The following is a 25,528-nucleotide window of genomic DNA, read 5'->3' as shown; positions in this document are numbered from 1 at the left end:
GTAGAAGGCTCGCTGCCCATTGACCCAAGTGTTGTTTTCTCATTGGTCGACAGGAAGGTAGCTCCGCCTACGAGGTGGAGTATAAGAACCCGTGTTTGCCAGCAGCCATCATTCTTTCTGTACTCATGCTGCTGGGCACACTTCTTGTAGATTAAAGCCTTCGATTCGGACTACTCCCCGTTTCTGTGTTCATTGATCGCGCATCACACCCTTTGTTAATAGTTTGGATGAGTCATAATTTCCTCCGCTCACACTTCAGCCTCTGCCACAAAACCTATCCCCCTCCCCCAGCTACTGAACCAGATGGATCACAAATAAGGCGTCCTATTCAACCCCGGGTTCAGTTTCTGATGTCATATTCTCTCATAAAGTATGCCCACAAACCAACTCCATCACATCACGTGCCTCCAACTCTAACTCGTCCCATCTGTCACTGAAAAATTTGCATAAATCTTTGCACCTCCCAGACTAGTTTCGGCCAAAGCTGTCCGAGGCGGCTTCAAATCTTTCAGTTTCGGTCAACTTCACTGTTCTAAAATCTTACCCATCCTCTGCTGTTGTACACCTCATTTTTCTCATCCTTGCTAATCCAAATTGGCTCCTTATCTCAGTTGCCTCAATCTTAAAATAGCAGTGGATGTCAGCATCGCTACCAAGGCCAGCATTGATTACACATCTAGTGCTGCCCTTGAGAGGGCAGCACGGTGGCACAAGTGGTTAGCACAGCTGCCTCACGGTGCCGAGGTCCCAGGTTCGATCCCGGCTCTGGGTCACTGTCCGTGTGGAGTTTGCACATTCTCCCCGTCTTTAGAACATGGAACATCGAACAGTACAGCACAGAACAGGCCCTTCGGCCCTCGATGTTGTGCCGAGCAATGATCACCCTACTCAAACCCACGTATCCACCCTATACCCGTAACCCAATAACCCCCCCCCCCTTAACCTTACTTTTTTTAGGACACTACGGGCAATTTAGCATGGCCAATCCACCTAACCCGCACATCTTTGGACTGTGGGAGGAAACTGGAGCACCCGGAGAAAACCCACGCACACACGGGGAGGACGTGCAGACTCCACACAGACAGTGACCCAGCCGGGAATCGAACCTGGGACCCTGGAGCTGTGAAGCATTTATGCTAACCACTATGCCACCGTCTTTGCGTGGGTTTCGCTCCCACAGCCCAAAAGATCTGCAGGGTAGGTGGATTGGCCACGCTAAATTGCCCCTTAATTGGAACTCTAAATTTAAAAAAAAAAAATGATTCACTGCAGTCCATTTGGTGAATGTACTCCCACAGTGGTTAGGTACGGAATTCAGGCATTTCAACCAGCAAGAACAGCAAATATATCCAAGTCAGATAGGTGTTTGAATTGGAGAGGAAGGTGGTTTTCCCATACGCTGCTGCCCTTGGACTGGGTGATGGAGGTGACAAGTTTGGGGGGTGCTGTTGAATACGTCTTGGGTGAATAGGTGCCGGGCAACTTGTCAATGGTACAAAGTTCAACCATGGTGTGCCCCTGGAGGGAGTAAATATTTAAGCTGGTAGATGCGGGGCTAAATCAATTAGATGGCTTGTCTTAGGATGGTGCTAAGTGACTTCAGTGTTGTTGGAGCTCCACCCATCCAGACAAGTACAGAGTATTCCATCATATTCTTGACTTGGGCTTTGACTTGAAAGACTTTGGGAGTCAAGATGTGACTAACTTGCTGTGGGACATAAAGCCTCCAGCCTTCTCTTGTAGCCGCCCACAGCATTTACGTAGCTAATCCAGTTAGGTTGTCAATTGGTGAACCCCAAGATGTTGATAATGAGGGAGTCCGTGATGGTGGTGCAATTGAGTGTCAATAGAAAGCAGTCAGATTCTTGTTGGGCACCTGAGTCAGCAATTAGACTGCTGGACTGGTGTCATTGTCTGACATGAATGTTTATGAGCCCAAACCTCAATGTTGTTTAGCTTTTGCTTAATTCAGGCCTGGACTACTTCATTATCTGAGTAATTTTGAATGGAGCTGTGGGCCTATCTAACCAAAAGGGAACAAAGTCCCAAAGCGAGTGTGTTTAACCATGTGTTTCCTGGTCCTTGCAGCGCTGAGACACACCTGACAATCTAATGTCCACCCAGTTAGATACAGGGCTTCAGTGGGAACATGTGCACGAGGCCGCACTTAGCCCCATTTTCTGCACTGAGGAGATCGGCTCGCCATACCTCCTCTGTGCAGCAAAAGATTGGGATGCCATTTTTCAATGATGTCCCAATCACTCGAGTTCCTGGCGCGAACTCCATATCCCCCCCATGCCCCCCCAACTCATGAGACAAGGGTCCTGGGGCCCAGCTGCAACCCCCCCCCCCCCCCCCCCCCCCACCGTGCAGTGCACCTCCCCAGCCCGATCATCGCCGCAACAAATATGCCAGCTTGGGCACCTTAGCAGTGCCAGACTGGCACCAGGTGGCACAGCCGTGGTGCCAGGCTGGCACTGCCAGGGTGCCACCCTGCCAAGAGGGAAAGCACCTGGGGGCTTTTTTTCTCTCTATTGGCATCTCACTGCTAGCCACAATAATAATAATAATAGCTTATTGTCACAAGTAGGCTTCAATGAAATTACTGTGATAAGCCCCTAGGCACCACATTCCGGTGAGGCCGGTACAGGAATTGAACCCGTTCTGCTGGCCTTGTTCTGCATTGAAAGCCAGCTGTTTAGCCCACTGTGCTAAACCTGCCCCTAAACCAAACCCAATCTGGCAGTTAAAAATCCTCGTATTTCAATGGCCTCACCATCACTATCTCTGCAAATTCCTCTGGTCAAAGAACAATACAGCACAGGAACAGGCCCTTCGGCCCTCCAAGGCACTTCTTGTGCCATATTCCTCTATACCCATCCTATCCTTGTGTTTGTCAAGATGCCTTTTGAATGCCGTTAATGTATCTGCTTCCAGAACCCTGGCAATGTGTTCCAGGCACTCACCACCCTCTGCGTAAAAAACCTGCCTCGCACATCTCCTCTAAACATTGCCCCACGGACCTTAAACCTATGGCCCTGGTGACTGACCCCTCCACCTTTGGAAAGAGTCCTTTGACTTCAAGCTATTGCATCCACCTCCCCCAGTACCCCAGTGATGCTTGTGCTTTCAGCTATACCACCCTTGTTGGAATTCCATCCCTAAACTTGTCTGCAGGTTTGTTATCTCCTCCATTATTTAAAGACCTTTCATAAAATTCGCCTATTTTCTCACGTTCTGGACCACCTCTCCTAATATTTGACATATTTTGTCCTGGCATCACCAGTGAAGGTATTTGGCATCAACTAAGAAATCCTTTTTAAATGTGATTTGCCACTGTAGCTATTACAACATGGAAAATGTTATTTCTTCCCCGCCAACCTTCTAATAAAGGAAGTTGTAGTACATGTTGACATTTGCAGTCAGCAAGGAATATACAAATTCTTCTAGTGAGAGGGGTGAAATCACCCAGGTTCCTAATCCATTAAAAAGCCTGGAGTCATTGGACAACACTCGAAAGCCTGAATAATTATTAATTTGAGTGTACTATCCTGAGGGGAAATGGCACAAACACCTGCTTGTAGAAGGGTGAACCAGGAGGAGTGACAACATTCAGAAGAAGAGGGATTGAGTGAACAATGGAAAAACAAAACACCAGAAACCGGCAAAGACCAGGAGAAAGGTACTTATCCAGCCACAAAATTGAGCAAGAGGTTAAGTCAAAAGGATTCAAAAGAAAGGTATAGTTTATTTTGAAAATGAATAATGAATTCCCCTTTTAAGGTGCACCACTCTTTCCAAACCCACAACAATGGCCAGAATTTTCCGCTCCTGCCAGAAGCGGGAATCTTGGCGGGCAGGGGCACTTCATCTGGCTGTAAAAATATCTGTTTCTTAATGGGAGGATAAACTGTTGGAATTTTGTTCTCCCAAAATTAAAGATGGATTGAGCTTCCTGATGAATGACACAGTAAGGAACTCCATATGCGTGCAATGGCATCTGACTTAAAGGCCGCCTCACTGGAATTAAGTTCACCCCCCAGGATTAAGTTCCCCACGAGTCATAATGTATAATGTTCAGTTTAATGATTGTATATGTAAGTGGCACGCACCTGGCAAGCTTCACTTCTTCCATGACTTGGAGGTCCATGGATGTTGCTTTCTCCTTGGGGACCTCGCATAACGTCACATGAGAGCCGTTTGCAAATTCTGGACAAGGGAGGTAAGCGAAGACTGGATGGCGAAATGGGGGGAATGTCTTCGAAGGTGGGACCAGTAGTGTTGGCAGTATGCTCCTGGAAAGAAAACCCAGGATACTGGTGATAGGAGGGAACAGTCACAGTCAGAGTTGGGAGTGGGATGTAGTCGAGTGACAGATACAGGGTGAGAGTCTGGTAGGTCAAGATTTGGTAGGTGAAGGTCTTCTCAGGTGGGTCACGAAGGGGCACAGGACTGGTAACTCCGATAATGGGAAGGTAGCAGGTTCAAGGTTGGCATGGAGATGGTAATGAGTCTCAACTCTACTGGGAGAAAAGCCATGTAGAGATGGATGGCGATAGGGTCCAGGGTAAAGAAGGAGGTTTGAGGGTGATTGGTGAAGAGGAATGATGATATTGGGTCTGTCGACATGTGGGGGGGAATAGCTGGTGGATGAACTGAAATGAAAATCGCTTAGTGTCACGAGTAGGCTTCAAATGAAGTTACTGTGAAAAGCCCCTAGTCGCCACATTCCGGCGCCTGTTCGGGGAGGCTGGTACGGAAAGGGTAGGGTAGAAGGTAATGGAGCAAGTTTGAAAGGCTGCCCACCAGTTTTCCAAACTGAGTTAGTCAGTGAGATCTTTCAAGGTGGGAGGAGATTCTTTTCGGGTGAGTGGTGTTCAAGGTCAGCACAAGTGGCCAACTAAAATGACACCCTAATAACTATGAGGCAACTAGATGTCAAAGATGCTCAATTAGGTTTTTCTCTCCATGATGAAGCCTGCATTGCAGCAGGTTTGTTCCTGATTCATGGGTCTCTTAACATTGAGATCCCAGTAAGATGTGGAACTGCTGTTCATTCTGTGCCATTTGCCATTTGCAACAGTGAAGTGCAGGGATGAAGGGAAGGACAGAGGTAGAATTCCTCCCAGGGGCAAGGCCGATGAAGGGCAGACAACTTGCAACTCCAAACCTCCATCCTCCTGGGTGAATGGCCATGGCTGACAAGGGATCAGGCAGTTCTTGCTACCAAGGCAATAGTCTCTCTACACAGTTTTGAGGGTGGTGGAGATGAGCAGAAAGGTGTCTGCGTGAGTATTCTTCCACATGGTTCTCAACACCTTGGCAAAAAGCAATGTTTTCATATGCATTCATGTATAAATGGGAGAAACACCCATCTCTGGTCCTCCTGGATGTCTTTTGAATAGAAGAGGTTGGGCAGGAAGGCTATTTCTAGAAGGAGGCCAGCTGAAGGACTTAGCACTTGTTTGCTGTCTGAGATTGAGGAAAACCTAGAAAGTAGGTGCTCTTTTAATGTATCACTTCAATTCATTCATGCAGCCACTGAAGTGTTGATGAGACAGGCTGCAGGCAACCCTGTCTTCGTAATGGCTGTCATCCGGATGAAGAGGAGGGTCCCAATGCCAGTTGGAGGAGCATGAGGCAGCACGGCCTCTGTAAGGCTAAGTGGCTGGCAAACATGGATCATTGACAAGACCATAGGTGGTGCGTCGCTGCTGCTCTTACCTAGACATGAGTGAAAAGCATTGCCGGAGGCACCCTCATTTGACCCGGGATATGACTACTCCTGCCTGTGACTTTCTGTTGTACCAGCTGTAACCACAGCTGGAGGTGTAGTGCAGGGGATCTGGCTTTCAATGGGTGAATATCTGTCTGGCTGCGCTTCTGTGGATGTGAAAGAGACTCCAGGATGCTATGTTGCCTCCCTGGTGCCAGGGTCCAGGATGTCTCAGAACGGTAGCGGGCATCCTGAAGGGGAAGGGAAAACAGGCAGAAGTCGTGGTACATATTGGTACTAACAACATAGGAAGGAAGAGGGATGAGGTCCTTCAACTGGAATTCAGGGAGCTACGCAGAAAGGTAAAAGGCAGGACCTCTCGGGTTGTAATCTCGGGATTACTCCCTGTGCCACGTGCCAGTGTGGCTAGAAATAGGAAGATAGAGCAGCTAAACACGTGGCTAAACAGCTGGTGTAAGAGGGAGGGTTTCAGTTATCTGGACCACTGGGAGCTCGTCCGGGGCAGGTGTGACCTGTATAAGAAGGATGGGTTGCATCTAAACTGGAGAGGTACAAATATCCTGGCTGCGAGGTTTGCTAGTATCACACGGGAGGGTTTAAACTAGTATGGCAGGGGGATGGGTACCGCAGCAATAGGTCAGAAGGTGAAAAATTGAGGGCGAAGTAGGGAATAGTATGGCTCTGAGGAAGAGCAGAAAGGGAGATGTTGCTGAAAACAGTGGGACTGGTGGCCTGAAGCGCATATATTTTAATGCAAGAAGTATAACTGGTAAAGTAGATGAACTTAGAGCTTGGATTAGTACTTGGAACTATGATGTTGTTGCCATTGCAGAGACCTGGTTGAGGGAAGGACAGAATTGGCAGCTAAATGTTCCAGGATTTAGATGTTTCAGGCGGGATAGAGGAGGATGTAAAAGGGGTGGCGGAGTTGCACTACTGGGTAGGGAGAATATCACAGCTGTACTGTGGGAGGACACCTCAGAGGGCAGCGAGGCCATATAGGTAGAGATCAGAAATAAGAAGGGTGCAGTCACAATGTTGGGGGTTCACTACAGGCTACTCTAACAGCCAGAGGAGCAGATAGGTAGACAGATTTTAGAAAGGAGTAAAAGCAACAGGGTTGTTGTGATGGGAGCCTTCAACTTCCCCAATATTGATTGGGACTCACTTAGTGCTAGAGCTTTGGACGGGGCAGAGTTTGTAAGGAGCATCCAGGAGGGCTTTTTAAAACAATATGTAGATAGTCCAATGAGGGAAGGGGCTGTACTGGACCTGGTATTGGGGAATGAGCCCGGCCAGGTGGTAGAAGTTTCAGTAGGGGAGCATTTCGGGAACAATGACCACAATACAGTAAGTTTCAAAGTGCTGGTGGACAAGGATAAAAGTGGTCCTAGGGTGAAGGCTAATTATAACAACATTAGGCGGGAACTGAAGAACTTAGATTGAGGGCGGATGTTGAAGGGTAAATCAACATCTGACATGTGGGAGGCTTTCAAATGTCAGTTGAAAGGAATTCAGGACCGACATGTTCCTATGAGGAAGAATAATAAATACGGGAACCTTGGATAACAAGAGATATTGTAGGCCTCGTCAAAAAGAAAAAGGAGGCATTTGTCAGGGCTAGAAGGCTGAGAACAGATGAAGCCTGTGTGGCATATAAGGAAAGTAGGAAGGAACTTAAGCAAGGAGTCAGGAGGGCTAAAAGGGGTCATGAAAAGTCATTGGCAAATAGGGTTAACCACGTACATAAAAAGCAAGGGGGTAACCAGGGAAAGGGTTGGCCCACTGAAGGACAGCGGAGGGAATCTATGTGTGGAGCCAGAGGAAATGGGCGAGGTACTAAATGAATACTTTGCATCAGTATTCACCAAAGAGAAGGAATTGGTGGCTGTTGAGTCTGGTAAGGGTGTGTAGATAGCCTGGGTCACATTGAGATCCAAAAAGACAAAGTATTGGGCGTCTTGAAAAATATTAAGGTCGATAAATCCCCAGGACCTGATGGGATCTACCCCAGAATACTGAAGGAGGCAAGAGAGGAAATCGCTGAGGCCTTGACAGAAATCTTTGGACCCTCACTGTCTTCAGGTGATGGCCCGGAGGACTGGAGAATAGCCAATGTTGTTCCTTTGTTCAAGAAGGGTAGCAAGGATAATCCAGGGAACTACAGGTCGGTGAGCCTTACGCCAGTGGTAGGGAAATTACTGGAGAGAATTTTTCGAGACAGGATCTACTCCCATTTGAAAGCAAGTGGGCCGTTTTAGTGAGATGCAACACTGTTTTGTGAAGGGGAGGTCATGTCTCACTAACCTGATAGAGTTTTTCGAGGAGGTCACAAAGATGATTGATGCAGGTAGAGCAGTGGATGTTGTCTATATGGACTTCAGTAAGACGTTTGACAAGGCCCCTCATGGCAGACTGATACAAAAGGTGAAGTCACACGGGATCAGGGGTGAGCTAGCAAGATGGATACAGAACTGGCTAGGTCATAGAAGGCAGAGAGTAGCAATGGAAGGGTGCTCTTCTGATTGGAGGGCTGTGACTAGTGGTGTTCCGCAGGGATCAGGGTTGAGACCTTTGTTGGTCGTAGTATATAGAAATGATTTGGAGGAAAATGTAACTGGTCTGATTAGTAAGTTTGCGGACGACACAAAGGTTGGTGGAATTGCGGATAGTGATGAGGACTGTCAGAGGATACAGCAGGATTTAGATTGTTTGGAAGCTTGGGCGGAGAGATGGCAGATGGAGTTTAATCCGGACAAATGTGAGGTAATACATTTTGGAAAGTCAAATGCAGGTAGGGAATATACAGTGAATGGTAGAACCCTCAAGAATATTGACAGTCAGAGAGATCTAGATCTACAGGTCCACAGGTCATTGAAAGGGGCAACTTAGGTGGACAAGGTAGTCAAGAAGGCATTTGGCGTGCTTGCCTTCATTAGCCGGGGCATTGAGTATTAAAATTGGCAAGTCATGTTGTAGCTGTATAGAACCTTAGTTGGGCCACACTAGGAGTATAGTGTTCAATTCTGGTTGCCACACTACCAGAAGAATTTAGAGTGGGTGCAGAAGAGATTTACCAGGATGTTGCCTGGTATGAAGGGCATTAGCTATGAGGAGAGGTTGAATAAACTTGGTTTGTTCTCACTGGAACAACGGAGGTTGAGGGATGACCTAATAGAGGTCTACAAAATTATGAGGGGCATAGACATGGTGGTTAGTGAGAGACTTTTCCCCAGGGTAGATGGGTCAATTACTGGGGGGCGGCATAGGTTTAAGGTGCGAGGGCAAGGTTTAGAGGAAATGTACGAGGCAAGTTTTTTATACAGAGGGTGGTGGGTGCATGGAACCCGCTGCCGGAGGAGGTGGTGGAAGCAGGGACGATAGTGACGTTTAAGGGGCATCTTGACAAAACCATGAATAGGATGGGAATAGAGGGATACGGACCCCAGAAGTGTAGAAGATTTTAGTTTAGACAGGCAGCATGGTCGGGCATGTTCCTGTGCTGTACTTTTCTTTGTTCTTTGTTCTGAAAATCAGTAGATCAGTGTAAGTTGAAGATCGTGTGTCTTCATGGGTCCTACCACCCAGCAGGAATCACAGACTTTCCCGACTGCCACCATAGGGCAGGGTTTTCCACACTTCCCCCATGTGTACCGTGGAAACGGCCAATCATTGGCCAGTGGTGAGATCCCGCCGCTGTCAACAGGGGAGCAGAATTCAACAAAAAAATTCTAACTGCCATTTGGGCACTTTTGGTGGGGTGTTTCTCACCAGGCTTTTTGGGTGAGATCCACACCGTTATTCCACCATACTTAGTCACTTTTTGGGCCTTGTGGAATTTCTCCCCGGTCAAGCACACACTTAAAAATGTTTTCATCACTGGGGAGCTGAACACGCTGGACAAACCGGCTCCTCAGAGATCAGGCCACCATTTTGAATGGGTGTCCCAATCTCTAAGTGAGCTTGAGGGTCCCCTGCACCCTCCCCCCTCCCCAACAAGGCAATGTCACTCCCTGCACACATGGGCTTTACCTCACACACTCCTAAGTGTGGACACATCGCTCTGGGGTCGCTGAGGGGCCCCCCTTTTTCAGGCCTCCTTTCAGACCCCCTCTTTCAGGATCGCCGCCCATAAACCATCCTGACCTTTATGAGGAGGCCACTTCATACCCGCCCTTCATCGCCCCACCCTTCATCACCCCCTCATCCCCCTGTTCATGAGCATGATCTCCTTCAGGCCCTGCCCCTTGGCAGTGCCACCTGGACACCCTAGTAGTGCCAGGCTGGCAGTACCAAGGTTCCCAGATGCCAGGGAGAGCAAGGGGGCTACCCTTCCCTGTCCCCAACCATCCACATGGCCTGAGAAACTCTCCAGGTGTTCTATACCTGGTCCACGTTTGTGTGGACCAGTACTAAACAGCACCTGGTCGAGGCCTCTCTGGGAAGCTGTTGGTTCCCGAGTGGCGGGAGAATCCAGTGCAGACATATCTAAATGAGGCATACGGCTAATTTAAATATGCTGATCTGGATCTCGCCCAGCAAGGGTGAGATCCATATCACGACGTCTCACGAGGTTCAGTTGAATCTCGCGAGACAATTCAAGTGGCACGAATCTCACCAGAGGCCTCTCAGAAGATTAAACTGCCACGTCTCGTAACCAAGTCAGGTGTGAGAAGGTCGGTAAATCATGCCCGGGGTTTCCCATTTTAAACCCCCCCCCCCTCCCTCTCCCCTCCCCTCCCTCTCCCCTCCCCCCCTCCCCCCCTCTCCCCTCCCCCCCCTCTCCCCTCCCCCCCCTCTCCCCTCCCCCCCCTCTCCCCTCCCCCCCCTCCCCTCTCCCCTCCTCCCCTCCTCCCCTCCCCTCCTCCCCTCCCCCCTCTCCCCTCCTCCCCTCCCCCTCTCCCCTCCCCTCCTCCCCTCCCCCTCTCCCCCTCTCCTCCTCCCCTCCCCCCTCCCCCCTCTCCCCTCCCCCCTCCCCCCTCTCCCCTCCCCCCCTCCCCTCCTCCCCTCCCCTCCCCTCCTCCCTCTCCCCTCCTCTTCTCCCCCTCTCCCCTCCCCCTCTCCCTCTCCTCCCCCCTCTCCCCCTCCCCCCTCTCCCCCTCCCCCTCCCCCCTCTCCCCCTCTCCCCCTGCCCCCCTCTCCCCCTGCCCCCCTCTCCCCCGCCCCCCTCTCCCCCTCTCCCCCTCTCCCCTCCCCTCCCCCCCACCCCCCTCTCCCCCTTCCCCCCCCCCCCCCAGTCCCCTGCCGCCGGCGGGACCGGAACATCCTGCTAGCGAGAACGGCCAGAAAATTCCACCCATGAATGGAAAATTCTGCACAGTATTTTTCTTTAACTAATGACAGATTAGAATTGGTCCTTAAAAGGAAAATGCATTTAAAACTCTGTGATGAAAAAACTAGGTCAATTATGCCTTCCCCACATGGCAGCACTGTGGCAGATTTAAGCGGTACAGTAAACAATAAGCAATCTGTTCATGAGGCCTGGGCAGTGAACCTGTTTTCAATCAAAATTAAATCTTGAAAGCTGAGTGCTTTTTTGAATCAGATTGAAAGGGAAAATTTAAAGCACATCTGTGGTCCCCTTGCAAGCATTTAGTGCTGAAGAATCCGCAGTATTCTGACTACTGCTGTGGAAAGCAGTGAGTACAGGATATATAGTATGGAAGATTAAGGGAAGCAAGGAGGGCAAGAAGGAAGGAAATAAAGATGTAAGGCAAGAGAAGCAACAAAAAAGCTTTAAACAAAACATACAATAATTACGAGGCCCATTTTTGAAGTAATTTTATTGACATCTGTTAAACACATTTATTAACATAATCCCTAAACATCAAGTTACTTGCGATTTCAATCGAACATATTCCTTTTTCGCATTACCATTAAAAATCTTGCTAACATATGAATTCATTTTTTAGTCTGTTTACGCATAGATAATATCTAATACATCTCGTTTTACTAGATTATTCTTTCATGTACATTGTTTTTTCCCTGTAATGATTTTAACAATGACTGCCACAGCAACCGAAGCAAATAGTCCACGACAAAACTACACTTAAATATAGTGCCAAAATTAATTTATTGCTCAAACTGTAGAATGATGACATTCCAGTCTTATTCAATACTTTATTATCCCCTCTTGGGCCAGGATTCTCCAATCCGGGTCTGTCCCGTCACCGCTGCCAGCGAGAAGGGGGAATTTGGCACTCAGCCAAAACTTCATTCAGTGCAGCGGGACCGGAGAAATCCCGCCGGTGTGAACAGATGGAGAATTCCAGCTCATGGTTAAAGTGCCTCTGCAACAAATTCCAGGGCTTCATATTTAAAACATTGCGTATTAGACCCTTAAGAATAAAGTACACGTCATTTGCAATTTGACAGCGTAATATCAGTAATGTTTCGCATTGAACTTTTTCACCAATTTGTTTCAGCGCAATTTGTTTCATCCTCTTCTGAAGGGGATTTCACTGGGATATGGTTTTATAGTCACCAGTGACCATCCACTTCTTTACCCAAATTGTCACAGTCACATTCAATCTTTGACAGTGAGAATAAGCAAATCTAATCTTGTCCTCTTCTGGCACCTACGCAGTGCACTAGAGGTCGCTTGATCATTTATCTCATTGCTATTTGTAAACTTAGCCATGCGAAAAGGTACATGAGGGTAAGAATAACACAAAAATAAACTAAAAGGTTTTCCTTCATTTACAGATTGGCGGAAAACGCAGTGCATTGTTTCAAATTAATTTCAGTTTAGAAACTTTTTTAAAAACTCAATTACAGTTTAGTTTAAAATTTTCAATGTCCTTAACTCAAGTTATATTCACAATAAATTGCAACCGTGTTTAACTAACTGATCAACAGTTTTAAAGCCAAGTTGATCGCAACCCAACAATACTAACCAGAACAACAATTTTATACAAACTAGTTAGTACAGCTGAAGCCTATGAGATTCGCCCATCATGTGGAAACAGACCAAACAACAAACATGCAAAAACAAGTTACAAGGCAAATCTATATCTAACTTGTGAACTTCAGTGTGCCTGAGACTAAATGATAAAAATCAGCTAATATTAGGTATAATATGTCTATTTCTTTACCCAGTTTTTAAGGCAAGATAAAAGGTAAGATCATAATTAATACAAGTTACTATTCACTTTCACTGTGTCTAGTTAAGAGTCATAAAGTTAGTTATGTTTTTAACTTTGCAATAATACGCACACGAGGCACACATCTATATAATTTTTAATATTCCTGTTGGAATTAATAATCATCGAAAGCCAATGATATCAGGATATTTCTAACTGTGTGGGAGCTAAACCCTGTTTCACTGTTCAAAACTATTAAACCAAGTAGCTGGCTTTTGGTTCCCACCATCTCAGCTTATTGTACGAATAGAAAATATTAAAATCTTTTATGCTATCTTTCTAGGAATTTCATGCTAAATTGACACACATAGCTGCATAATGGTAGTGAACAAAATCCTAGAATAAAGCCACATTGCATCTTGATTCGTTTACTCTGCCTCTATTGGGACTCACCAAATAGACGTTGACATTGGCACAGCTTCTGTGAAACAAAATGTACGTCATGACATAAGAAAGAGGTTTTAAACTAATCTATTTTCTTACTAGTGCAAGATAGACACCAACCCCCTCAAACTGGTAGACTGCATCGATGGGTAAAGCAAACTGAAGTACTCTGGTTCCCTCAAAAAATACATAGATCACAATTATGGATATATCTGTTGTGTTGGATATCTACCTGTCTAAGCACATACAAAGTGCATTCCAAGTTTTCAAGGAACCAGTTATGGTGGAGCAAGTATCATCTAGTCAATATGAGGGAAATACACTGGCCTCCACTGGCCCTCCAATGTAACTATACATTAGCTCTCTATCATAATTAAACAATAAGTGTGGGATTCTCCAGTTCTCCAGGCGTGTGTTTTACAGCAGTGTGCCATTCACTGGCAACGGGATCCTATCTTCTTGCCCCTTGTCAATGGGATTTTCCATTTCAGCCACCCCACGTCGCCGGTAAACCCGCGGACGGGGGTACGCTGTCAGCGGGAAAAGAGAATCCCAACGGCCAGAGAATTCTGACCAAAATCTCTGGCAAATCTGTACCTGGACTTCATTTAAACAACTTTTAAAGCAAGGGTTTCAACCATTTATAGGTCTTGGGCTCCCTTCCATACAAACAACAGATTATCAGGGATCCCCTGAAAGTAATTTAGCAAAGTAGTACAATTCTATACCCTACAATACTAACATGGCAGCAAGTGTGTTAATATATAATGATCCAATTGGGCAGTTTAGGTATATAGAACCAAAAATTCAAAATCATTGAATTAAATATTTTAAATTAAAAATGGGGGAAAGCACGTTGCCTTTTGTGCATTCCCCTTCTCCATCCCATTCCCATCATTGGTAGCTATGCCTTCAGTCCGTTATACCCCATTCTGTATAAACACTTTAGTCCAGCACTGTTTTGCATTTTAATATATATTGGGCCTGTATCTCCTTTTGATGGGCCCAAGGACAAGATTGGTAGGAAACATAGTAATGTTGAGAGCTGTGTCGTACTTTAGCACTCATTTCCTTTTGGTGGCTCTAGGTAACGTCCAAGAAGTTTGGGAAGGTAAGAGGAGTGAGGAGATAAATTCTACAACAGGAATAACTTTGGTATTCGCCTCTCCATCACTGAGTGGTGTAAAACTTGTACGGGTGCAATTTTCTCCCATGAGCTACAGAAAATTCAGGTTCTATATATTTTTACAAAATAGTAATTTCCTGCATTTTTAAATGTTTTAAAAATCTAATATCTAAAAGAAAATTGTTTCACAGTCATGGTCAATAAATAAACCTGACAAATTAGTCAACAAATCAATATAATTTAATTAAGAAATAAATATATCAAGTAGATGAAGCCAAATTATTTCTGCTGCTCCCTTAGGTGTAGGGGAATTAAATGCCCTAGTTTTACATTAAAAGTAACTATCAGAGCAGATTCTACGCACATTGTAGGCCTACCTCCTACGTTCAGATGACCATGCAGGCCTTTGCTATAACTAAGAAAACATTCAAAAATTAAGAATTCAACAGCTTTTTTTTTTAGTGTGACGAAACTGAATCAGTCCCCTGTTTCTAAACTTTTTAGTTCTGTGATCCGATTAATTTTTGAAAAGGTGATATAAGACACGTTCGTATTTTAGAAGATGTTAAACTATAAAGGATTGAAGCATGGGCCCCAAGAGTTAGAATCTATAGAGGTCTAAATTAGGTTAGTTTGGGCTCAAATTGAAAATCGTTGTGCTAGATGAATTTGGATGTATTTGTGTCTTAGAAATTAAAAGAATGCATACGAGTTCATCCGGACTGACCCAAACATAGATTTTTCACTCCAACTTGGTTTGATCCACAGCAGTAAGATTAGCACCTTAACTATATATGTTTCTTTTAAACTAACAGTCAAAGCTGCAGAGTGGTTTCCTTTATGAGCTCCTGAATTGTTATCAATTTACCCAACCCCCCCCCCCCCCCCCCCCCCCCCCCCCCGCCTCTTCAGGGTGGGCAAAAGAAAATTGTGCAGAGGGTAAAATGGGCTACTAGCAGTCTATCATCCGGTTTACACCATACTGCCCAATAAGTACAACCTAACAGTAGTATAATATATTTCAAGATTTTAGGACCAACTGATGGAAAAGGCCTGATGCCACCCTGGCAAGTATTTCCATCCAATTGAATTTCACATCCCTAGCATTTTGACACTACGGTTGGAGAAAAAAACATTTTAATTAAATTAAAAATATAATCAATCCTGTAAGCCTTAAAAGGTAAATATTACATTTTACAACTACAGTTAAAGAGAAAAACCTTTTGAATTTTTGAATTTCTGAACTTTGTCTAATAGTTGTATTTTGGAAATCAGCAGGAGGTCATTTAGTAAAATTCTAGATGTCATAATTCTTCAAGTAGAAGTCAATAGTATACTTTGCATACTGACATCAGAGTAGCAGCACAGTGCAGCTCATATTCTTTAAATAATTTAGGAACAATCGTCTTCTTTGCAATGTCATTTTCTGGTGTCAGGTTCTCTGACATTAGGCATTTTTCAGAAAGGCATCGCAGTACCTTTCAGTTAATTTATTTTAAATCAGCAGATCAGCGCTACGAAGATACTGGGCGGGATTCTCCGTCGGTTCCCGGCAGCGGGATCCTCTGGTCCCGCTGCAATGAATGGGAGATTAGGCTGAGAGCCAAATTCTCTGTCCCCGCTCGCAAAGGTGGCGGGGCGGACTCGCAACGGAGAATCCCGGCCAGGCCTGTTTCCTTTTTGTAAAGCTCATCAGTAATTTGTTTGCAGTACAATTGACAAATAATTTGAAAGTTTTCTGACATTATCTATTTAGCTGTGATGTAATACACTTGAATGATATGCACAGTCCAATAACTGTTTAGATTAACACCTCATGAAGCTAAACTAGATCTGAAGTAGTCATTTTGTATTTATGACTGGAAGACTATTTCCATTGAGTTCCACAAGGCTCTTTGTTTTTCACACATTTAGACTTAAATTTAGGGTGTGTGGGGTGGCATGTTGAGCAGTGGTTAGCACTGTGACTGCGGCGCTGAGGACCCGGGTTCGAATCCCGGCCGTGGGTCACTGTCCGTGTGGAGTTTGCACATTATCTCCATGTCTGCGTGGGTTTCACCCCCACAACCCAAAGATGTGCAGGTTGGGTGGATTGGCCATGCTAAATTGCCCCTTAATTGGAAAAAAAATAATTGGTAATCTATATCTAAATTTTGTGTGTGTGAGTAAGAAGTTGACAGATCATACAAAAATTGGCTGTGTGGAGAGAGGGCTGCAGACTGCAGGAAGGTATCAATGGAATGGGCAGGTGGTCAACAAAATGGCAAATGCAGTTCAAATGTGAGTTAATACATTCTGGGGCGGCAAACAGGCAATGGTGTATGCAGTAGGTAGGTTCCTGAGACATGGAGAGAAAGAGAGAGGCCTTGAGTGTAAAGTTATAGATGAAGTAAGCAAGACAGTAGATAAGTTGGCTCAAAAAATATACAGGATACTTTCCTTTACGAGCAGAGGCTTGGAATATAAGTGCAAGGAGGTTAGTCTAGAACTGTATAAAACGCTAATTAGGCCATAGATACCGTTCTGGCCATTGCATTATAGAACGGATATCATTGCACTAGAACGGGTACAGAGAGATTTGTAAGGATATTTCCAAGGCTGGGGAATTTTAGCTATGATGAGGGGAGATTAAATTGAAATGTACAAAATTAGGAGGGGCCTAGAAAGTATGAATAGGAAAGATTTATTTCCCTTAGCAGAGAAGTCAATACCCAGAAGAAACAGATTTAAAGTAATTGGCAGAAGGATTAAAGGAGTGTTTGGGGAGCTATATTTGTACCCAGATGGTGGTGGGGGTCTGGAACCCATTGCCTGAAAAGATGATAGAGGCAAAAAATCCTCAACACACCAAAAAGGTATTGGATATGCACTTGGAATTCGCATAGCCTACAGAGTTACAGACTATGAGCTGGAACACGGGATAAGGTTGGAACGTTCTTATCAGCCAGTACAGGGGCCCTTCTCTGTGCCAAAAATACCTAATTCGATGAAAGATCCTATTAAAACAGGAAATCAATGAAACCATCACGTTTTTTAATTGTACACTAATAATCCCTAAGAGTGACTACAATAATTCCTTGACATGTATCTCCCTGGCATTTCCAAGTGCCAAAACATCTTTTTGTGTCTTTCAAATAGTTTTTGAGTTTAGTTTCCTCCTTCGGTAGGTCAATTAATTATAGAAGTGGAAAAAGAAGAACAGTGTTTCATATTTTACCCTGCAGAAATGTAAAGATTGCATCCCCTTTACCATTCCCAACTGTGGAAAGGTTATCCTATTTACCAAACCCTGTAGCTTTTGAAGTATATTGATATGTGGCAGGTGGCTGCATAAGGATTAAAGATTGGTTACTATAGTACTACTGGAATATATATATATATATATATATATATATATATATATACATGCCCTGGATTGTGTTTTTTTAAGTAGTTCAATTTACTGATACAGCGTCTTCAGTATTGAAAGTACCATGACACATCCTTGGTAGAAATATTCCTACCACCATGTGCTGATACAACCTCTCACCACACCTAATTAAGAGATTACTTGGAGTTGATTTTCTATGTATAAACAGAAAAGGAAATCCACAATTAAAATATTGGGTGAGAAAAATAAATATTCGGCCCTGAGCTTGTATTATAATTCAGTAAGCTTTAAAACCGTGCTTCTTTACCATCAGATTTACTCTGTTGCTTCCCCAAAAAACTTTTAAATTGCTACTAGAAAATGGAAATTCTTCTTGAAGCTCTTTTGGGGATCTGAGAGTGACATTATTTCCCTGTGCAATCTTGAAGGAAAAGCAATATATCTTCTGCAGACTCCCACGGAACCACTGGAGCTTGAAATGCAGAGGCTTCTGTCATTTTGACCTCGGAGATCAAATGATGCAAAGGATAATTCTTCCTTGGAAAGATGACATCTGTTGCCGTCAAGAATTCGGAAGGGCAGAAATCATTGGTGCCATCTCCAACGTAAAAGATCTTCTCAAACTCGACTTCTTCCTCAGCCCGTTCTACCAGGTGATCATGTAGGATCTGTCTTTTGCACATATTGATGGGACACTGCTGACACATGTGGGAGTGGTAAGGGTTTATCACAAAGGCGTTATTGCTGTCAATACTTGCAGGATTTGTGTATATTTTCTGGAATACGGTGGATAGATCATTTGCTTCAAGAATGGTATTGATAAAAAAGGTGTTGGCATCCGAGATAATAATACATTCAAATAAATCTGAAGACTCTCTCAGAAACTGAAGCAGAGTGAACATCTCTTTAGTGAGTGGCGTTTCTGCTAGAACCTTTCTCATGTTTTCTTCCTTGACACCCTTTTCATACAGGTACTGGAGTACCTTGTTCATATATTCGTGCCATTGTCCATCTTCCGGGGGATTCAGCAAAGCTTCTGGAAGAATTTGGTCAGGACTACATTTGAGGACGACATAATCAGAATTGTGTTGAATGATGGTTTCATCAAAATCAAATACAATGAGAAACTTGTTCATTATCACAGGGTTACCAGAAGTAAAATGCTTCTGCAAAACAAAAAATATTACATCTATTAAGAGTATATCAAAAAGTTATTATCACAAGTTCTCTCAGTGGTGTTAGGTCACGGTTTGTACTTAATGACCTTCATTACGAATTTGAAGTCTGCAAAGAAACAAAGCAAGATTTTGCGTTCCTACAGTGCTATTTACTACTTTGGATCTTCCAAAGTAATTTGCAGTCAATAATTTTATGTTTAATACACTTTGGCATTGTTTATTGGAAACAAACTCGATTGCTGTTGTTGGTTGATGGATAAATATTGTCCGGGAGAATATACATGCTCTTCAAATCCTGCCAAGGGATCTTTTACATCCACCTAAGCAAGTGTCTCATCTGAAAAACTGGCGATTCCAATGCTTTCAAATGTTAACCACTTAAACCACAATTAAAGATCACCAGTCATCTTGTAACCGTCTTCAGAAAGGAGTTGGGCAATATTACAACTTTGTTAGATGAAGCAGAGACAAAAGTGAAAGAAGTAAACGGGCGCGATTCTCCACTGCCCACGACGGGACTGAGAATAGCGGGAGGGCGTCCCCGACATTTTTACCACCCTCCCGCTATTCTCCCCCCCCCCCCCCCACGGCCGCCCCACAACACGAATCGCTGCTCGCCGTTTTTTACGGCGAACAGCGATTCTCCCCAGGCCGATGGGCCGAGTTCCCAGGCCTTTACGGCCGTTTTCACGAACGCAATCACACCTGCTCTCACCGTTCGTGAAAACGGCCGCAAAGTGCCCGTCCCGGACAACCATGGAACCGATTGGCACGGCCGCGCCACGGCCGTGCCAAGGGTGGCATGGGCCTGCGATCGGTGGGCACCGATCGCGGGCAGCGGGTCCGATACCCGCGCACTATTTGTTCTTCCGCCGCCCCGCAGGATCAGTTGCGGGGTGGCTGAGGGGCATGACGGCCCGCGCATGCGCGGGTTTGACGCGTCTGCGTGGTGACGTCATCCGCGCATGCCGGGTTGGAGCCGTCCAACCCACGCATGCGCGGCTGACGTCATCGTGCGCGTCAGCCGGCGTGACGCTTGGCGCGCGGACTTAGCGATGGTCGCTAAGCCCGCGATGCCGTGTTTCACGGCGCCCCGCTGCTAGCCCCGCCCGGGGGGAGAATCGGGTCCTGGGAGGGGGCGCGGAGGCTGCCGTGAAACACTGCCAGTTTCACGGCAGCCTTTACAACCCGCCGCATTTGCGGAGAATCGCGCCCAACATTTTTGTGACTCGTATTTCTTCATTGCCTTCCTCACCCAATTCATGTTTAAAAAAGAAGCTCTACTTAACTCAAAAGTATTTTTCAAGTAGATTTTAATGCAGCATTATCCATAAATATTACCTGTAAATCTGCTCTGAAATGTAATCTAGTTCAAAATGGTGAGTATTGCAATTTTAAAAAAAACAACGCTGAGTAAAAAAAAGTGGAAAATATTTTATAATGTAAACAGCATCTTTAATAATATGAAACATCCCGAGGTGCTTCACAGCAGCATTACAAAAGAAATAAGGCACCGAGTCACGTAAGGAGATCTTAGGTTAGGTGACACCAAAAGCTTTGTGAATGAGGTGACTTTCAAGCAATGTCTTGAAGGAGAAAGTGAGTTAGAGAGGCTGAGAGGTGCAAGGAATTCCAGAGCTTAGGATTTAGGCAGTTGAAGGAGTCGCCACCAATGGTGTAGCAATTAAAATTAGGAATGATTAAGGGGCCGGAATGAGGTGTGTGCAGAAGGAGGGAGTGGAGTATTGGAGGGATTTGAAAGCAAAGATAAAAATTTTTACATTAAGGTGTTGCTTTACCTGGAGCCAATGAAGGTCAGCATGCTTAGGGCATGATAGGTGAACGGAACTTAGCTGAGCTCAAGTTTGTGGATGGTAGTTTAGGGAAGACCTTATTGGAATTGTAAAGGCTAGAGGTAACAATGCCATGAGTGATGGTTTCAGCAGCAGATGAACAGAGGTAGGAGTGAAGTTAAGCGATGTTACAGAGGAGGAAGTGGTGGCACAAATATGTGGTCAAATAAAACATCAGGTGGCAGAAAGTCCGGTTTAGTCTCAGAGTTCTCAAGGAGAGGGAAGAGGTCAGTAGCTAGGGAATGAAGTTTGCAGCAGATAATGAAGACAATGGCTGTGTAATTCCGACAATCCAGAAAGCTATAATATGGATTTTGTGTTGTCCTTGTTCTCATTTTAACCATTTCCTAACACCAGCAGGAGTAAATCATATTTGCTGTTCCTAGTACCAAAGCAAGCGACCCAAAAGAACATTCCCCATTCATTTCTGATATGTATTTATATTGAATCTTAGTAGCTGTAAAAGCACTGTGTATTAATATATGCATAGAATCCCTACAGTGCAGAAGGAGGCCATTTGGCCTATTGAGTCTGTACCAACCGCCATTTGCTAACGGATTTTCCACTCCTGCCGCTTGTCAATTGGATTTCCCATTGAAGCCACTCCCACGCCATTGGGAAACCCATGGGAGAGGGTGCCCTACAAGCGGGAACGGAGAATCCCAATGGCGAGATAATTTGGAACCTTGTTTTTAAGAATCATAACCTTATTAAAGAGAATCTATTTCCCAGACCCTTTGCCTCTCCCAGTTATCCCGAGGTGAGAGAGACTTTACTGACTGACCAACTGAGAGCTAATAAACGGGGGGGGGGGGGGATAGAGTTACTGCTAGGTTGTCTACAATTTTCCCGAAATTATCCACGCGATCGTGAATGAATTTGGAATGTCATTGTACTAGAAGCTGGCCCCATGCCCAAAGTTGGCACTCGCAGATTAAGTCAATCACCCTGGTGAATTTCTGCAAATGGTTCTCATTTGCTGCTCTTCAAATTAAGCTTTATTTTAGCTTAATTACACAAATGCATTAAAAGGAATCTTAGTTTTTAAATATTAAAAATATTTAATTTACTTGGTTCACACCAATGAAACTAAATTATTCTGTATAGATTTTAAAAAAAATTTTTTTTAGTTACATACTTAAAATCAGATTACTCACTGGTGGATTAAACACTCATTAAAAATTATTATTTTTGTGACAAACACAATTTCAGATGTATTCATAAAACTGCACCAGGTTATCATTCTTAAATACTTTTAATGCAGGATAAAAAAACCAAAAATAGTCCTCTAAAACCCTGCCCAATTGTACGAGTTTGTGCAAATTGTTTTGAGTGAAAATTTAAACCAAAACTTCAAGTTGGGAAACTGATTACGCCCAGATTTCTGACTACTCCCAAATTGACCGCCATCCCTCCTGACGATGGCCTTGTCCGAAGGTTGGCAACCTGTCACACCAGAGCTGATGCAACTCCTCAATAGGCACCATCAAATGGCCACATTGCACCAGAAAAGCAGCTCGCCGCAGTGCAGCATGGTCGATGAAAGACGGGAGACCCTGCTCCCGGGATCTATCCGGCTCGCCACGCCTCGTGAGATTCAATGTGATCTCGCAAGACGTTGCGATATGAATACCACCCGTTGTGGGCGGGATCACCTTTTGGCAAATCTGCATATTACAGTGAGACAGCTAGTCTGACTCTAATGTGCAGATTCCCGAGGTACCTGAGACTTTGTGATGCATCCCCTTCATCTCAGAGACCTCGGGCGAGCTCTGTTCAGCATTGGTCCCCACAAATGGCCTTTTGGCTAAGATCAAGTGTAGATCTGGCATGTCTCTCTTGTGGGGACCATGAATTGGATTCATTTTGAACTTCAATTGGTTTTTGGAGCAGGCAAGGAGCTGGATTAGGGGTTTGCCTCTGACCCACACTCTGAACCCTGGCTTTGTAACTCAGATAAAGTAATTTAAAAAAACAATTGGTCCCCACAAATGGGGACCAGATGGGATGGCGCTCGAGGGGTCTCCCAGGGGATCAGAGGAGCCCAGCTGAATGCCCTTTGGGCAGGGTGGTGCACTGGTGCTGCTGGTGCCAGGTTGACACCTTGGCAGTACCACCTGGGTGCCAGGTTGGCATTGCCAAGGTGCCCAGATGGCACTGCCAGTTGGGAAGAGAAAAAAAGGGTTTCAGGTTGGCACTGCCAAGCTGGCATTTTTTGTGTGAGTGTGATCGAGTGTGATCGAATACACTGAATGCAGACAGACTGCCAAGACATGTCTGGGCCTGCTCTGTCAACAGCACATCAGGAAATAATCAGTCCCATTCAAATGAATCGATTGTTGCGGATTGCCCAGGTAAAGCTAGACTTTCTGGCACCCAGTTACCATATATGGAGTAAGATTACATGTGTACAGTACACCCAGAGATTGATCCCTGGGGGTGGGTTCCTGGTTCCCTGCAGATTTGCAAGTGGCAACTCCACTGGGTATTGAAACCCCCGCCCAGAGACTTTGTTGGCTGAGGGCCAGAGAACTCTCTGGAAAGGCTTGAGGAGGGGAGTAAAGATCAACCACCCAGGACCTTCCCCAGCGAAGATTAGCTGCAGACGTTGTGGCGCTAACCACAGACGTAACAGAGATGGTTCGACGACAGGCTGGAGACGGAAGGAAGCAGCGTGCGAGACCCACCCTTGTGGACGAAGGGCCTAAGACAATTGAGACTCAGAGAATTGGCCCTGCAGCCCGATTGAGCTCATCAGCACCGGTAGTATTAAAAATCTGGGGATTACTATTATTTTTGATAATTTAAGGGGGGGGGGGGAAGGGTGACTGTTTTACTGTTTTCTAACAATAAATTTAGTTGAATCTTAAATTTGTACTTGCCCTTCGTTCATCTTGCAAAGAAAGGCACCTGGGTAAAATGTTTGATTAATAAACTGAGCGAAGTGCTTGAGGATTTATAGACAACATTGGCGTCCCTCTGGGTGGTCGTCGATAAGAAGTGACCTAGATGCTCTGAAATCAAACCCACCGACCTTCCATTCTCCAGCACTCAACCTGAGACTGAATTAACAGGGCTGTTGCCCCACATGCGGGCCATGATTCAAGTACAGGTACCCGACCAGCAAATCGGACCATAAACCAGGTGTCTGTAACACGAGCTGAACAAACTGCATAGTTCAAAATAAGATAGTCAGGAGATGTTTTTGCACACAGCCATAAGGGCGCTACAAGAAATGAGTTTGAGGTTACACTCATTGGGCAGCACGGTAGCACAGCGGTTAGCACTGTTGCTTCACAGCTCCAGATTCCCGGCTTGGGTCACTGTCTATGCGGAGTCTGTCTGTGCGGAGTCTGCATGTTCTCCTCGTGTCTGCGTGGGTTTCATCCCACAAGTCCAAAGATGTGCAGGTTAGGTGGAGTGGCTATGCTAAATTGCTCTTAGTGTCCAAAAATGTTGGGTGGGGTTACCGGGATAGAACATAGAATTTACAGTGCAGAAGGTGGCCATTTGGCCCATCGAGTCGGCACCGGCTCTTGGAAAGAGCATCCCACCCAAGCCCCACACCTCCCCCCTATCTCTGCAACCCAATAACCCCACCTAACCTTTTTTGGTCACTAAATGCAATTTATCATGGCCAATCCACCTAACCGGCACGTCTTTGGACTGTGGGAGGAAACCGGAGCACCTGAAGGAAACACACGCAGACACGGGGAGAATGTGCAGACTCTGCACAGACAGTGACCCAAGTCGGGAATCGAACCTGGGACCCTGGCGCTGCGAAGCAATCGTGCTAACCACTGGGGTAGAGGTGTACTTTTCAAGGGCCAGTGCAGACCCGATGGGCCGAATGGCCTCCTTCTGCTCTTTAAATTCTATGAATCTCTGAATCTATGATGCGACATAGCGTATGGAGAAACTGGAAAAGAGGAGGAAGGAGGCCAGCCTTTTGTATATGAGCCAGTTCCAGGATGAGTGCGGACAACATGAGCTACAGAGTAGTGCCAGGTCATTGCAATTAATGACCCCAAGGGGCCATTTGCGCCAAACCAAATGGGGGGAGGATGCAGGGAAACAGATATTCAGGCCCTAAAATAATTTTTAGATGGATCCTCGATGGTGGAGGACAGGAACAGAAAGACAGGGTGCTGACTTTATGTGGAAGGCCAGCAAGGTGAGCTCCTGAGGAGATAGCCTTAAAACCTCCTACCCCAAATGAGTGCCCAGGCTGCAGAGCTAGCAGCCATAGCTTACATGGTCAGCGCCATGACCAGTTCTCCACACCGCCAGACATAAGCTTGGACTGCATGTATTTCTGCAATAGTTTAATGGACGTCCTACCACTGCGGGAAGCTAGAGGATTCGTCTCAGCAGAAGGAAAACCTATACCATCTGCACCCCGACTAAAATTTATTTCTCAGACAGCTCAAGGCCATGAGTATGTAATCATCAAAGTTAAGGCCCACCAAAGAACTTCCCCAATAAAGGCTTACAAATTGGCCAAGCAGGGTGCCTGGGAGGGAAAACCATGGCAACTCCCATCACCGAATGAATCAATGCCGTGACTGTCAGCCAGGCTAAGGTTGAAGATCTTAAACAAGCTCAGAGCAGCGACCAGGACCAGGACCAGGAAGGAGCATACATTGGCAGGACACACTCACCACACAGGACGGGCTAGTCCTTAAAGATAGTCTGTTTGTGTTCCCAAACCGGGACTGCAACCAAATCACTCACCAAA

General features: G+C 45.5%; 2 protein-coding genes across 4 annotated transcripts in view; both read right to left on the bottom strand.

The window, feature by feature from the left end:
- The window catches only part of eftud2 (elongation factor Tu GTP binding domain containing 2), a 144,046-nt gene that overhangs the window by 70,098 nt on the left and 48,420 nt on the right, over nucleotides 1–25,528 (bottom strand). The window lies entirely within an intron of this gene.
- The window catches only part of LOC119954111 (phosphoethanolamine/phosphocholine phosphatase-like), a 55,924-nt gene continuing 48,457 nt past the window's right edge, over nucleotides 18,062–25,528 (bottom strand). For all 3 annotated transcript variants that reach the window (XM_038779002.1, XM_038779004.1, XM_038779003.1), the window contains one exon: nucleotides 18,062–18,925. In XM_038779002.1, coding sequence (XP_038634930.1) covers nucleotides 18,164–18,895 — 732 coding nt within the window. In that variant the 5' untranslated portion in view covers nucleotides 18,896–18,925 and the 3' untranslated portion in view covers nucleotides 18,062–18,163. The remainder of the gene's footprint in view (nucleotides 18,926–25,528) is intronic.

Source organism: Scyliorhinus canicula, chromosome 19 (genome assembly GCF_902713615.1).
Source record: "Scyliorhinus canicula chromosome 19, sScyCan1.1, whole genome shotgun sequence".
Lineage (NCBI taxonomy): Eukaryota > Metazoa > Chordata > Chondrichthyes > Carcharhiniformes > Scyliorhinidae > Scyliorhinus > Scyliorhinus canicula.
This window is presented reverse-complemented; position numbering and strand designations above follow the sequence as displayed.